Source organism: Cicer arietinum, chromosome 6 (assembly GCF_000331145.2).
Source record: "Cicer arietinum cultivar CDC Frontier isolate Library 1 chromosome 6, Cicar.CDCFrontier_v2.0, whole genome shotgun sequence".
NCBI classification, from domain to species: Eukaryota; Viridiplantae; Streptophyta; class Magnoliopsida; order Fabales; family Fabaceae; genus Cicer; species Cicer arietinum.
Window position 1 is genome coordinate 27,042,742 of NC_021165.2, and position 15,809 is coordinate 27,058,550.

Consider the following 15,809-nt stretch of genomic DNA (forward strand, 5'->3'; position numbering starts at 1 on the left):
TTAATTAGGATATATACATAAAGCAAACAAATGTGTACAAACTGTAAAAGTGAGATTTCAATCCTATTTTTCCAACAAAAATAGATCATATGAAATATCTTAATCCAAATTACAATTAAGCCAACTATCTTAATCCAAATTAGGCTCATTATTACAGCTTCGTTAAACAAACCAACAAACATATAAATTAACAACAAAAACACAAACAAAATATGTTTTATCCAATATTTCAATTTCATCAACATTTTCTTCATAAAAAATATCACAATCAATTTTTCTTCACTTTGTCGCTTGTTTCTCAAGAAATGGGAAGTTGTATTAGCTGTGATGCTTCAATTGTAGACAAGGTGCATGATGTTGGATTTGATGAATGTAACAAAAATAATGATATTATTAAATGTGAACATGGTGGGGACCAAATTATGTTGAGAGGTTCCTCTAACTTTGTATCAATGTACTGCCAAAAGGGTACAAAAGGACTTCATAATCAAGATGCAATGACAGTTTGGAAGGTATGCTTTTTTGTTTTTTCGTATATCTATATATTTGCAGATTTTATTTTGTTTTCTATTTTCATTTTCATCAACTTTTTTTCTTGTTTTTGCATAGAATTTATGATTTTATTAGGAATTGAGTTTTGATTGATGCTTGGTTCTCTTTCAACTACTTTTTTAGGTTGAGATTTCAGTCATTTGATCAAAATCGAATGATTCATATTTTGAATTTATCATTTAGTCAAGAAATGCTAACTATAGTAAGTGCATTTGATATAAATCTGTCACCTTAAGTTGCGTTTTGTATTCTTCAACTAATTTTAATTTTTTATAAGTAAATGTTAAAAATTAGTAAGTTATGTTAGTTTTCATCCACTAATTGACATTGTTAAATAGTAAAGATAGTTATTTTTTTCAAAACCTTGATTTTTTTTACAATCATATTTAACTCTTTAAATACTTATATGTTAAAAGCTTAATGTTACTACTATCTTAAATGTATGATTAAATTTCTTTTTTATTATGATGCCTCTTATTTCATGAAATGAATGGTCAAAATTAATGATCTATGTATGGATACATTTTGATCATTAGGACTTTGCTGGAGATAAAGACACAATCTTTTGTGGTGTGTTCGATGGTCATGGTCCTTTAGGACACAAATTTTCATATTCTATCCGTGACAAATTACCCTCCAAACTCTCTACAATAATCAAACTATCACAACAAAAACTCTCCAAACAAAATGGCCCTAATGCTAAAGAAAAAAGTAGTTATGGTGATTTGTATAGTAATGATGATGAGATTAACCAACAATTGTCCATTGCTTCATGGGAAGGAAGTTTTCTTAGATCCTTCAATGAGATGGATAAATATCTTGCTAAAAATGTTGACACCGATGGCTTTTGTGGCGGTAGCGTTGCCGTGACTTTAATTAAAAAGGTATAACAAGACTTTTACCGTTGTTTTTAATAAATAAAAATTGAGATTGTAATTGCGATTACAACATTAAAGTTTTAATGTTTTTGTGATTGCAATGCGACCAAAATCGTGGCCTAGTCGCCTATATTATGTAAACTCTTTACCAGTGTCGTATAGTTTTATAAGAAGAAATTCTAACCAAAATATTTTACCTTCAATTAATATTTTAGGGCGACCAATTGATAATTGGTAATTTGGGAGATTCTCGTGCAGTTCTTTGCACAAAAGCAGATGACAATCATCTTATTCCTATTCAACTTTCTGTTGACTTGATTCCAGATGTTCCAAGTAAGTCTTAAAATTGAATATTAATATTTCGTACATATTTGAAATCACAGTGAATTTAACAAAATCATAGTTAAACTATGATTTTGTTCAAACTTCAAAGTATAACTTTTACATTCATATCGAGTTTATGACCAACTAATTTTTCTCTCTTCATTGTCCCTTAGGTGAAGCTAAGAGAGTCATTAAGTGTGGAGGTAGAGTTTTTGCTACAAAGCAAGATCCTACTGTAAATAGAATTTGGATGCCTGAAGGTGATTGCCCTGGATTAGCTATGACAAGAGCTTTTGGAGATTTTTGCCTAAAAGACTATGGCCTCTCCTCAATTCCTGATGTATCTTACAGAAAACTTACCAAACAAGATGAATTTGTTGTTTTGGCCACTGATGGGGTAAGTATTTCATTTGCAAAATAATTTTTTTTGTTTTGTTAATTTATGTTAAGAGTCTCAATAAGATATGATATGAATATGTATTTATAAGTGGAGTCAGCCCTATCCTTACAAGTTCGTTCTATTAGGTTATGTTAGCTCGTCGACCAATCTAAATTTTAAAATAGTATCAGAATTTATTTAAATATGTTTATAAGTAGAGACAACTTTCACCTTAATAGTCGATTTCAAATTTAAAAAAAATATATGGTCAAGACTCTTAATTTTATATATCATCACCAACTATAATAAAACACGCACATGCACATATACATAAAAAAAACATGAGCAAATAATTGATTGAATGTTTCTACAAATTACCTTTTATATGCATTCAGCTAAAAGTCTAATTAAGGTTCTTTTCTTTTTATAGATATGGAATGTGCTAACAAACATGGAAGTAATAACCATAGTTGCTTCAGCACCAAAGAGGTCCTTAGCAGCCAAATTGTTAGTAAAACGTGCTGTTCAAGTTTGGAAACAAAAGTATCCTCGTCACCATATTGATGATTGTGCAGCCATATGCTTGTTCTTTAATGAAAATGCGAGAGGGAATAAAAGATACCCCTAGAAGAATTCGCATTTCTTGTGACATAGAAAAGTAGTGTCTGAAATTACAAACTTTTACATAATTCTAAATTTTGGTCTGCAGCTGCAAATGTAACTGTAAACTAATAATTTTGAGGTCTCTGCATCCGCGACTACAATTGTAATTTAAAATTGTTTGGTAATAGGAGTATCATAGAATAAAATATTGAAAGTTTTTGAAGAGATATTTAAAGACAACTCTAAATTATTGCTCTTATAATATGCTATAATTATGAATAGTATTCATCGCGACGTCTTAAAGGTTGAAGTTCGCTGCAAGAGTCCTTTGAACAGAAAGAAAAAAGAAAAAAAAACATGGCCCCTCAAATTTTAGAAGTATATAGAGTTTCATTGGAGCTAGGTCTTTTCATTAGTTACTAACTATGAGAGATTGAAAAAAAACTTTTGACACATATGTAACAAATGTAAAATTTCTTAAAATACGTCTTAATGTAATTAAAAATATTAAAAAGGAAAAAGGAATTATTTTGAGTGGCATCAATGATAAGATTCATTTCTTACCACTCGAGGGTAAAATCTACACAAAAAAAAAAATTGTATATTTGCTTTGTGTCATAATGATTACATTTCTATATATTTTTGTCCAAACAAAAATAATAATGGATAAAATAGTATTTAGTATAGAGGTGAATTTTACAATTTCCATTATAAAATACTAGTAGATGAATTGTCATGTGCTCTCTAATCTTGCCTCCTCACTTCACATACACTGCCGAAAGTTAGAATCTAATAAAAATCTAAACAATTAAATAGTTAGATGAGTATTCACCATTATATTACTATAACTGGTCAAATTAAGTGTTTATGACCAATAGTAAAGTTGACCCAAAAAAATATTTCACCTCCAATGTTATTAAAAATCTCTAATATGTATTAAGATTAGTCGATCTAGAGGTATAAAATATATGGCTGTCTAATCTGAATGTGTATTTGAGGGTTTTAGAGGGTGCAAAAAGAAGGAAAAAAAGACTAATAGTGACAAAAACTCTTTGTAGAAAAAGCCCAAAGACTTTCCATTCCCAAAACGCAGGCTCTCTTTATTATTGAAGAATTAGGACTCCCAAATAAAATGCCTCGAAAAATGAAATGGTGTCTAGTGGGCTTCAAATCACACACTTCAATTCTGAAGTAAAAAACGAATAAACCATACAGCACTGCTTTTTTTCGTTGACAAAAATAAAAATAAAAATAAAAAAATACAGCACTGATTTTATTTTATTTTAAAAAAATCAAAAAATCAACTAATTCTCTTCATTTGAACTAATTCTGTTCGAATTGAGACTAAATATAAATATTTCTCTTAATTGAAATTCGACGTAAACTTATGATGTTTAGAAAACTCGTCACTTCTATTAAACTCAGCTTTATTAGTTAACACAACGTCACTTCTATTAAACTCAACTTTATTAGTTAATTCAACGGTGTTCTAACCTTAATAAAAGCATGTAATATTTTTTATGTTGTTTTTCTTTATGTTGATTATAAGCAATGAAAAGTTTAATTTTGATCATCCAAAAAATGAAAAATCTCAAATATTTTTATCTTATTTTAGTGATATTTTTCTTATAACACCCTTCAACTTATTTAAAATTTCAAAAACTTTTTATTAAGTTTTAATAAAGGATAATTTTGATACTATATATATATTTGTGACTATATTAAAGTTAAGCATTTAATTTATATATATCATCAGTGTAAAAATAATTTATATTGACAGTGAATCATAATTATTTAATATTTAAAAATATTTTACTTGTATGACAATCACCTTTAAAATAATAGACATATGTGATTATGATATATTGATAGTATAAATTATTTTACATCGTTAATTCATACAAGTTAAACTCAAATTAAATGATATGCATTTTTTAAATGAGTGTAAATTGATTTTTTTTAATATTTAAAATTGGATAATATTGTTTAAGTGTTTGGTTCAACGTTTGAGTTAATTGAAATGTAGGCCATAAGTCATGGCCTACAAAAATGTAGTTTTGTTCGGCTAATTATGCGGATAATGTATGACAACTTCCGATTATAAAAATTTATGGTGTCACATGATTGACTCGTCTTTTCTATTTTCTTAGCATGTCTCATTGGCAATATTCATATGCGTCTTTTCCTAGAATCGTACATCTGTGTTGATCGTTAGTGACGTTAAAAATGTAAAATAGGACCGCAACTACCAAATTATCAAGTTCTACTGAGATTTAACTCATTTTTATGCCCTTGCAAACTTTGTTGATCTATGTAGAGTTGAGAAATATTTGATTGACTCACATTAAGTTGTTCTTTGATCACCTGATCTTACTTTGACTACTCTTAAATTCAACTATACTTTGTTCTTAATAATAAATTATTTATTTTTATAAAATATACTTAAATAAAATAAAAAACATTGAAATAAGAGGTGTATACTAATTGCCCTATTACAATTCCAATAGGCACAAATAAATAGAATGTTACACATTAAAACAAAAATACATCTTTAATTCTTTAAGTTTATCTCAATTTTTGTTTAGGTGTTTTAAGTTTTTTTTATAATTTAGACATTTAAGTAATATTCGTTTTTATCTTTAGTCTTTAAGATATATTAAATTATGCATGCAATCCAATAAGTTTAAATTTTTATTCGAATTATTGTCATGAAATGTTAACATCTAATCAAAACATTGCAACAAATTGATTATCCAAGCTACTCTATATGTGAAGGAAGTTAAAGAAATTAATTATGTGGATAGACATTTATTACCATGTTTTTAAGGATATATACAAGTTTAAATTGTTGTAGAGAAAATCAAGAAATATATACCATTTATAATATTTGATGAATATTTTTGGAAGGATTAGTATGAGGGACATATTGTTGCAAATTTTGGTACAATTTTAAAGGACCAGAAGCTTTCAATTGAACTAATTGTTGTTGACATTGAGATGAATGACAAATGGTGCAAACGTAATGTAACTTAAAGGATCAAATCAAGATAAAATAAACTTAAAGAACCTAAGAGGATATTGAGTTAAACTTAAAGGATTATAAGTGTATTTTTGTCTACACATTAAATATGTTTTTCGATTCTCTTAAAATTAACAAAATTTAATTTTTATCCCTATACTATTTTATTTGTTTCTTATAGTAACTTGCTATAATCAAAATATTTGATCTTAGTGAGACTTTAAGTATCACCACAACATAGATAATTTTTTAACCAGTTATGATAAGGCTGAAAATGAACCGAACTAACTCAAAAATAGTATGAGATTTGATTCGATAATTAGCTTGTTTAACTTGATTCCTGAACCGAATGAGTCGAACTTGAGTTGAAAATTGAGTTTGCTAAGTAAATGAGTTGAACTTGAGCTATGTATTGTTCGACTCGTTTGGTTTATGAACCAACTCGATGTTGGATTTTGATCCTTTGATTCCTAATTTTGACATAATTAATAATTCAACAATGTTCATACAATACATGATAAATCTAATATTTGAATTGAGCAAGATTTCAGGAACAACAATCAAATCCTACACACTTGGAACAGGTTGCTTGAAACACAAGAAATCAACAAAAGTTGACTTTTGACTGAAGCAAATCGATTGGAAATCGATTTCATAACAAGGGTGTAAGGAAACACAACTGTTTGTGTTGGTATAATCGATTGGGCAATCGACTGACTGAATTAGAAATTGAAAATGCACAAGTCAGTAGCACCCCAGTTTTGAGGGTAATCGATTGACAAATCGATTATACAATTCACAAAGTAAACCTGATTGAAATAAATCGATTGGGAAATCGATTGGATCAGTCACAGTGGAAACCCAGTTTTAAGGGTAATCGATTGGTAAATCGATTACTTAAAAATCACTTGCAAAATAACTTTTCCTGTGACATACAAATCGATTGGACAATCTATGTTGTAACATTTCAATTAAGTTAAATTTGGTCGAAATCGATTGGGAAATCGATTGAACCAAATCCCAGGTAAGAACGTTTTCAGACAAATACATACAAATCGATTGGCACATCGATTAGTATTAAAATAGCTGAGTCACTGACTCGAACACAATCGATTGGCAAATCGATTGACAAAACCTTTTGAAAACCCAGTGAACTCTGAGCGTGTGACCAAATCGATTTTAAGTATTTGTTAATCGATTATGAAGACTTAACAAATTGATTACGAAATCGATTGATATGTGTTTCAGTTTGTACATAACATCTGCAATCAATTACGAAATCGATTCATATCAGTCTTAACATAATCACTGAGAAATGTTGTTTAAAGAATCGATTGGTAAATCGATTGGGTTATATAGTTTCAAGATTCAAGAAAAACAAGACACACGATAATCGATTGGCAAATCGATTAGACTGGTTTATCACTTTACGAAATCGATTGGTAAATCGATTGATTAATGTGTTTTTCAGAAACTATATAAACTGTCTTCAATCTGTCTTTCAATAACATGAATGATAATAACAATGATATCAATCTGAAATATACATTGAATATTCTTGATACACAATAACACTTGGTTAATACATTGAGATTACTTTTTCAGATCAAATAGAAAAAGAGGATTATCAACAATCAAAAAGATAGCTGGAAAAGTGATCTTGAAAGACAAGGATTCTCATAAACAAATCTTTGATATCCAGAATTGTGAGAAGCCATTTTGACCAAGATTGAAGACTACTTTTTGTTCTTTCTGTATTCTGTTTGTAATAATTCTTTGAAACAAAAACAAAGCGAGAAAATCCAGCTAGAAACTGGTGACTACTTTCTTGGGTGAGAGTGCTCAACAAGAAAGAGTTGTACTTTGATTCTGTGATAGGTTGCTGAGTATCTACAAGGATCAGAGGGTGATCAATAGGAAAGAGATCATTAAGATAGATAGGTTTCGGGGAGGAAACTGGACAATCTGTAATTGATTCTTTCTATTGGAGAAGAAAATCTGAAATCCGTTTGGATTTGCAGGACTGGATGTAGGTTGTCAAGTGGACAACTGAACCAGTATAAATCCTTGGTGCAATCTTCTCTAACCCTTATCTCCTTTGATTTACTATCTTGATATATCTGTATATGTGATTAAAATTAGATGCATGTTAAACATATTCTGTAATAAGTAATATTGTTTAATCTGATAATTTGACTTGTATGCATCTTGATTAATCTCATATCAATCTAATAAAACTTGCTAATCTTGTATGCCACAATTTAATTTCCGCTGTGTGTATGAAATTGATTTAATTTCATAAAGAACTGATACATTCTGATATATTCCGCTTATTACGAGGTCATATATACCAACAATTGGCCTCAGAGCCTAACTTTTCGAGAGGTAATACTCATAAAAGCACTATGGCCTCAAACGATTTTCTGGGAGAAGGCGCATCGTTAGCAAGACCTCCAGCTTTCAACGGAACAGCTTATATGTACTGGAAGCACAGGATGCTAATCTTCTTGGAAGCCAGTGGCATAGACATCCTTGACGCTGTTGAAAATGGTCCATATATTCCCAAGATTGCAGGAACCAATGACTCAATGTTTCTCAAGCCTAGAGCAGACTGGTCAGATGATGACAAGAAAAAGGTAGGTTATAATGCAAAGGCTAAGAACATTATAACATCTGCTCTTTGTGCAGAAGAATTTTTTAGAGTGTCAAACTGCAAGTCAGCAAAAGAAATGTGGGACATTCTTCAAGAAACACATGAAGGAACCACAGACGTGAAGAGAGCTCGCGTAAACACACTGATGCACGAATATGAATTATTCAGCATGAAACGGGACGAATCCATCAGTGATCTGCAAACCAGATTCACACACATTGTCAACAACCTGCATGCACTAGGAAAACATGTGGATAACGAACAGCAGATTGGAAAAATTATGAGATGTCTAACCAGAGAATGGCAGCCAAAGATAACAGCCATAGCAGAATCTAAAGATCTAGCAAAGATGACGACTGCAACTTTGTTTGGTAAACTAAGAGAACATGAGATGGAATTACATCGACTGGACGAATCAGAGATGGAAAGTCGCAAAAAGAAAGGACTATCTCTGAAGGTTCAAGCTCAGCAATCGAAAACCGAATCAGATAGCTGCTCAGATAAATCCAGTAGTGAATCTGAAGAGCCGGAAATCGGGTTGCTTGTCAAGAAATTCAAAAAGTTTCTGAAGAAGAAAGACAAAAAATTCAGGAAACCATCTAGCTCCAAGACTACTGACAACAAGACCATTACATGCTATGAATGTGGTAAAACTGGTCACATAAAGTCAGAATGCTACAAACTGCAAAACAAGAACAGAGCTACAAAATCAAAAGGGAAGGAACCAGTCACCAAAACCAGAAAACCTTATATTGCATGGAATGATAACGATGAATCCTCTGCATCTTCTGATGAAGAAGAAGTCAACTTGTGTCTCATGGCAGATACAGATTCAAAATCAGAAAATGAGGTTAGTTCACAATCTAATCCAACATATGATGAGCTACAAGAAGCTTTCAATGAACTGCATGATGATTATGTGAATTCCATAAAACAGTTGTTAAGCACAAAGAAAATACTTGAACAAATGAATGCTGAGCATAAAGAAATTGAAAATTTATGTGAACAACTGAAAAAGGATTCACAAGAAAAATCTGCAAAGTGCATTGAACTTGAAAATACTGTTGCATCATTAAAATCTGATTTATTAAATTTTGCAAATAGTAAAGATAAGCTAAATGTCATACTTAGCAATCAAAGACATGTTCATGAAAAATCTGGTTTAGGATATACACCAAATATGCATGTCAAAAGAAAAAATAAAAACAGATCTGGTATTGGTTATATGCAAACCAGAAATGTCAAACATGGTCAAAAATCTGCTATTGCTAAGAGTATGTATGACATCTTTACTAAACCAAATAAACATTCATCCTTTGATGGCAAATGTCATTTCTGTTGCAGAAAGGGACATTTTGTGTCTAATTGCAAATTTAAAAAATTAGCCAATCAAGGATGGAAGCTAGTTTGGATAGAAAAGAAATCTGTGTTTGACACTAACCAACCAGGACCCAATTTAAATTGGGGACCTAAAACAAAATTCTGATTTTGTATTGCAGGTGTGCTTGACATCCACGAAACACTCATGGTATCTAGATAGCGGATGCTCAAAGCACATGACTGGTGACAAATCCAAATTCCTGAACTTGACATTAAAGGAAGGAGGCTTTGTCAAATATGGTGATAACAACAGAGGAAAAATCATTGGAATTGGTGATGTAGGCGATGAATCAACTGCAGTAATCAAAAATGTGCTATATGTTGAAGGATTAAAGCACAACTTACTGAGTATAAGCCAGCTATGTGACAAAGGTTTTCAAGTAAGTTTTTCATCACAATCTTGCATTATTGAGCATAAAGATGACAAACACATAAAGCTAATTGGGGACAGAATCAACAACATTTACATGTTGGATTTCAATTCTGTACCTAGTGCTGTATGCTGCTTGTTATCCAACTCAGATGAAACATGGCTTTGGCATAAAAGAATTGCTCATATACACATAAATCATTTGAATAAACTTGTCAGCAAACAGTTAGTCTTAGGTCTACCAAATAGGAAGTTCTCTAAAGATAGACTGTGTGATGCATGTGAGAAAAGTAAACTGGTTAAGACTCCATTTCCCTCTATAGACTTGGTTAGAACAAATAGAGTTTTACAACTAGTTCACATGGACCTTTTCGGACCTGCCCAAGTTAAGAGTTTAGGTGGAAACCTGTATGGATATGTGCTGGTTGATGATTATTCTAGATTCACATGGACTTACTTTTTAGCTCATAAAAGTGATACATTCTCTGTTTTCAAAAAGTTTGCTGCTTTAGTACAAAATGAGAATGATTTGAAAATTGTTTCAATAAAAAGTGATCATGGAGGTGAATTCCAAAATGATCTTTTTCAAAATTATTGTGAATCAAATGGAATCAACCACATCTATTCAGCCCCTAGGACACCACAGCAGAATGGGGTAGTGGAGAGGAAAAATAGATCCCTAGAAGAGTTAGCTAGGACCATGCTTAAGGACTCCAACCTACCTAAGTACTTTTGGGCAGATGCAATTAGTACAGCCACCCATGTTGTGAATAGAGTTCTCATTAGGCCCCTGCTTAGGAAAACACCCTATGAGCTTTACAAGGGTAGAAAACCAAACCTGTCCTACTTTAGAATCTTTGGTTGTAAGTGCTTTGTTTTGAACAATGGCAAAGAACACCTAGGAAAGTTTGACCCTAAGGCAGATGAAGGTATCTTTTTAGGATATTCCCAAACTAGTAAGGCCTATAGAATCTACAACAAAAGAACAAAAACCATAGAAGAGTCAGTTCATGTAAAGTTTGATGAATCTTTTACAGAAAACTTGAACAAAACTCCTTCTAAGGTTATTGAAATTTTGGACGATGTTGTAGAATCTGAACCACTAGAACAACCTATAGCTGACCCTCCAACTAGTGCAGACCCTGTAGAACCTATAGAAACCTGTGAGTTGCCTAAGGAATGGAAGTTCAACCGAAACCACCCTTTAGACAACATTATAGGCGATATCTCTAAAGGTGTTGCAACTAGGAGAAGCCTTAGTCAGTTTTGTAACTTTACAGCCTTTGTATCTCAGATTGAACCTAAGAACATTAAGGAAGCCCTTTTAGATAGTGAGTGGATACTTGCTATGCAAGAGGAGTTAAACCAGTTTGAGAGAAACAAGGTGTGGAACTTGGTACCTAGGCCAGAGGGTAAGCATGTTATAGGAACTAGGTGGGTGTTCAGAAATAAGTTAGATGAGAATGGTGTGATAACTAGGAATAAAGCCAGATTAGTTGCAAAGGGTTATAGTCAAGAGGAGGGAATAGACTTTGATGAGACCTATGCCCCAGTAGCTAGACTAGAAGCCATAAGAATTTTATTGGCTTATGCATGTATCATGGACTTCAATCTATATCAAATGGATGTGAAGAGTGCCTTTCTCAATGGAGACCTCCAAGAGGAAGTTTTTGTGAGTCAAACACCAGGTTTTGAAAATCCAGATTTTCCTAACCATGTGTATAAACTCTCAAAGGCCCTCTATGGGTTGAAACAAGCTCCAAGAGCTTGGTATGAGAAACTCAGCACTTTCCTCATTCAACAAAATTTTTCTAGAGGAAATGTTGATAAGACACTCTTTACAAAAACTACTGAAAATGACATCTTGCTGGTCCAAATTTATGTTGATGACATAATATTTGGATCAACAAATGATAAACTTTGCAAAGAATTTGAAAATTTAATGAAAGGTAAATTTGAAATGTCAATGATGGGTGAACTGTCATATTTCTTGGGATTTCAAATTAACCAAAGCAAGCAAGGCATTTTCATTAGTCAATCCAAATATTGTTCTGATTTGATAAAGAAATTTAACTTTGATAAACTTAAGTCCATTGATACACCCATGAGTCAAGGAAATTTCTTAGACCGAGATGAGAAGGGTAAGCCTGTAGATGTCACTAGATTTCGTGGTATGATTGGATCTCTGCTCTACCTTACAGCAAGCCGACCAGATATTATGTTCAGTGTTTGTATGTGTGCAAGGTATCAATCGAATCCGAAGGAATCTCACCTCAGTGCAGTAAAGAGAATTTTCAGATACTTGGTAGGTACTAAAAGTCTTGGTTTGTGGTATCCAAAAGGTTCAACATGTACTTTGGTTGGTTATTCAGACTCAGACTTTGCTGGTTGTAAACTTGACAGAAAGAGTACTTCAGGAACATGTCATTTGCTTGGTAATTCTCTAGTGTCTTGGTTCAGTAAGAAGCAAACAAGTATTGCATTGTCTACTGCAGAAGCTGAATACATAGCAGCTGGGAGCTGTTGTGCTCAAATCTTGTGGATGAAACAGCATTTAATGGACTTCGGTGTCGATTTGGGAACAGTGCCGATCATGTGTGATAACACAAGTGCTATCAGCATAACCAAGAACCCTGTAATGCATTCAAGGACAAAACACATTGAGGTAAGGCATCACTTCATAAGAGACCACTTTCAGAATGGAGTTATCAAACTTGAGTATGTGAACACTACAGAACAATTAGCTGATATCTTCACAAAAGCATTGCCAAAAGAAAGTTTTTTGAACATAAGGATGAAACTAGGGATCATTGATCCTAGTGAAGTGTAAGTTTTTGATGATTCTGGTACTTTTCAGTAATGTTTTCCAGTTACATCGATTTGGAAATCGATTACCAGCATGGTAAAAGGTTTATAAAATCGATTTGGGAATCGATTACGTTAGCCCAGGATTCAAAATTTCAGAAATTTTTTTTAACCTTCACGAGCATCGGTTTGGAAATCGATTAGCTAAGTGTTCAACCTTAAGCCAATCGATTTGGGAATCGATTAAGTAAAACAGGAATTCGATTTGAACATCGATTTGAAATATGACCGTTACTCAAAGTTACTAGCCGTTGGCACTTCATCATTACTGAATCGATTGAGGATTCCCAGCAACGGTAACCTAATCGATTGGGAAATCGATTTACTAGGTCAAGAGTATAAAAGGAACAGTTCTAAATCGATTTCTGCACTTTGTTTTCCAGTTTTTCTCTGCTTTTCTCTTGAGTTCTTCATTCTTCTGTCTCTGCATTTGTTTGAATCTGCATTCTACACTCTACCTACTTCGAATCTACACAAAATTTGTTGATATGGCCCGAGTAAAACAGACTCAAGCACGCACTCCATCTCCATCATCCTCTTCCACCAGTGAAACACCATCACCACCTCCAACTTTAACAAAAAGAGTACCCATCCCAACTCACAAAATACTTGCAAAAGATAAAGGAAAAGCTCCTGCCCCAATCCAGGAAAAGCCGAAGAAACGCAAAGAGCCCCCTACTGAAAAGCTCATGGCTGATGCCATGAAAGTAATTACTCAGAAAAGGAAGAAGAAGCCTACTTCTTCTCCACCTCCTAAGAAGGTCTCTGCACCTAAGGAAAAGGAGGTACAACCATCTTTGTCTACAGACTTCGCAAAAAGGAAAATTCATGAAGCTAGAACCATGGATTTTGAATATTTTGATGTTGTGGAATTTACTTTTCAGAACCACCTCAGGTTTCATGGATTGGAAAGTTTTCTATCTTCTACTCTTGACAGCTATCCAAGGCTGATCAGGGAGTTTTATTCTACTTTTAAGATGACTGAAGAAGGTTTTACTGCTTCAGTTAAGGGAAAAAGAATTACAATGACTTTTGATGATTTCTCAACTTTATCTGGATTGCCTTTCTACGGCAAATCTATTGATGGCAGCACAGAAGCCGACACTGCAGATGAAGGTTGGGAAGGAACACTTGATAGGCATACCGCAGTTAAAGACCTGATGGTCGATGGGTTTGTTGAATCGATTTCACTGCCCATTGGTCATATGAAGGTTCAACAGAGGATGTTGATGTATGCTTTGACGCGTATGCTGGTTCCACGATCGGGAAATCACGCAGTAGTCCAGAAGTTGGACATCATACTACTGTGGGGCTTATCCAAAGAGTTAAGGATGAGCTGGTGTTGGATTGTGCTAAGGCACATGTTGGAAGCATCCCAAAGCAAGCTGATGCTGCCTTATCCACAATTGATCACAAAAATTCTCAAACACTTCAAGGTCTCATTTGGAAATGAGGAATCTGCTAAAACGACATTGGTGTTTGGTGAATCGATTGTGAATCAAATGCAGTTGAAACGGTTACATGGTAAATGGATAAGACCTCAAGCAGCTGCTGACCCTGTCCAGCCCCAACCTCAACCTCAGTCTCAGCCTCCACCAGTTACTGAATCTGCTACTCCTGATTTTGTGAACAGAATTTTGGAATTCATTGAAGCTCAGATGGCACACAATGCCAAAGTGTTGGAATTTCAGTCCAGAGTAGAAGCACGTCTAAGGACTATGCAAGCTTCCTTGAACTCAGTCGTTCAAAATGTGGATGAGATTCAGACACACCTCGGCATCAAACTGTCTTTTGAAGACGTCGCAGAGATTGGTCGACAAGCTACGGATGAACCTAACCCAAACCCCCTAGTTAACCCTGAGACTCACGGTGAGGAGACACCTGCTGAGGTTAATACAGCGGTCTCAACCTCTCCCTTAGATGATAGTGAGGACCAGCCCACACTAGGTGATTAGGACCCTTAGGTTTCATACTGTTTTGCTTTGACCTGTCATAATTCTGTGATGTATGATGAATTTTTATAAATGCTATATTTTTTTTGGCTTAATCATCTAAGTTGCTCATTAATTGCATTGATTGATTTTGCCTTTATACATGTAAACTTCATTGTTTCTGATGCACTGTGTTATATGTTTCAAACCCAATGCATATGTTCTTTAACATAGGGGGAGAAATTGTTTCTACCTTTTTGACGTAAATGACAAAGGGGGAGAAATATTATAACTTGACAGTTGCATTGTTGATGTTTGTCTGCATGTGGTTATTACTTTAATACTTATGATATAGTTTGCTCTGTTACTTAATAACAAGTAATAATGTTGTTTATAATACACTTATGCTTGTTGTTTTGAAATGCTCAAGTTACAATTGTATGAATTGTCAATTATGCCAAAAAGGGGGAGATTGTTGGATTAACAAACATACAATGTTCATACACCACATGATAAATCTAATATTTGAATTGAGCAAGATTTCAGGAACAACAATCCAATCCTACACACTTGGAACATATTGCTTGGAACACAAGAAATCAACAAAAGTTGATTTTTGACTGAAGCAAATCGATTGGAAAATCGATTTCATAACAAGGGTGTAAGGAAACACAACTGTTTGTGTTGGTATAATCGATTGGGCAATCGACTGACTAAATTAGAAATTGAAAATGCACAAGTCAGTAGCACCCCAGTTTTGAGGGTAATCGATTGACAAATCGATTATACAATTCACAAAGTAAAACTGATTGAAATAAATCGATTGGCAAATCGATTGGACAAGTCACAGTGGAA

General features: G+C 33.2%; 1 protein-coding gene across 1 annotated transcript; it reads left to right on the top strand.

Moving 5' to 3' along the window:
* The first annotated feature begins 305 nt into the window (after positions 1-305).
* On the top strand, positions 306-2,963 carry LOC101501265 (probable protein phosphatase 2C 74). Its single transcript, XM_004514200.4, has 5 exons — positions 306-512; positions 1,089-1,436; positions 1,646-1,763; positions 1,928-2,151; positions 2,564-2,963. Exons 1-5 carry the CDS (start codon positions 306-308, stop codon positions 2,759-2,761), a joined length of 1,095 nt encoding a protein of 364 aa, XP_004514257.1. The 3' UTR covers positions 2,762-2,963.
* Positions 2,964-15,809: the final 12,846 nt, after the last annotated feature.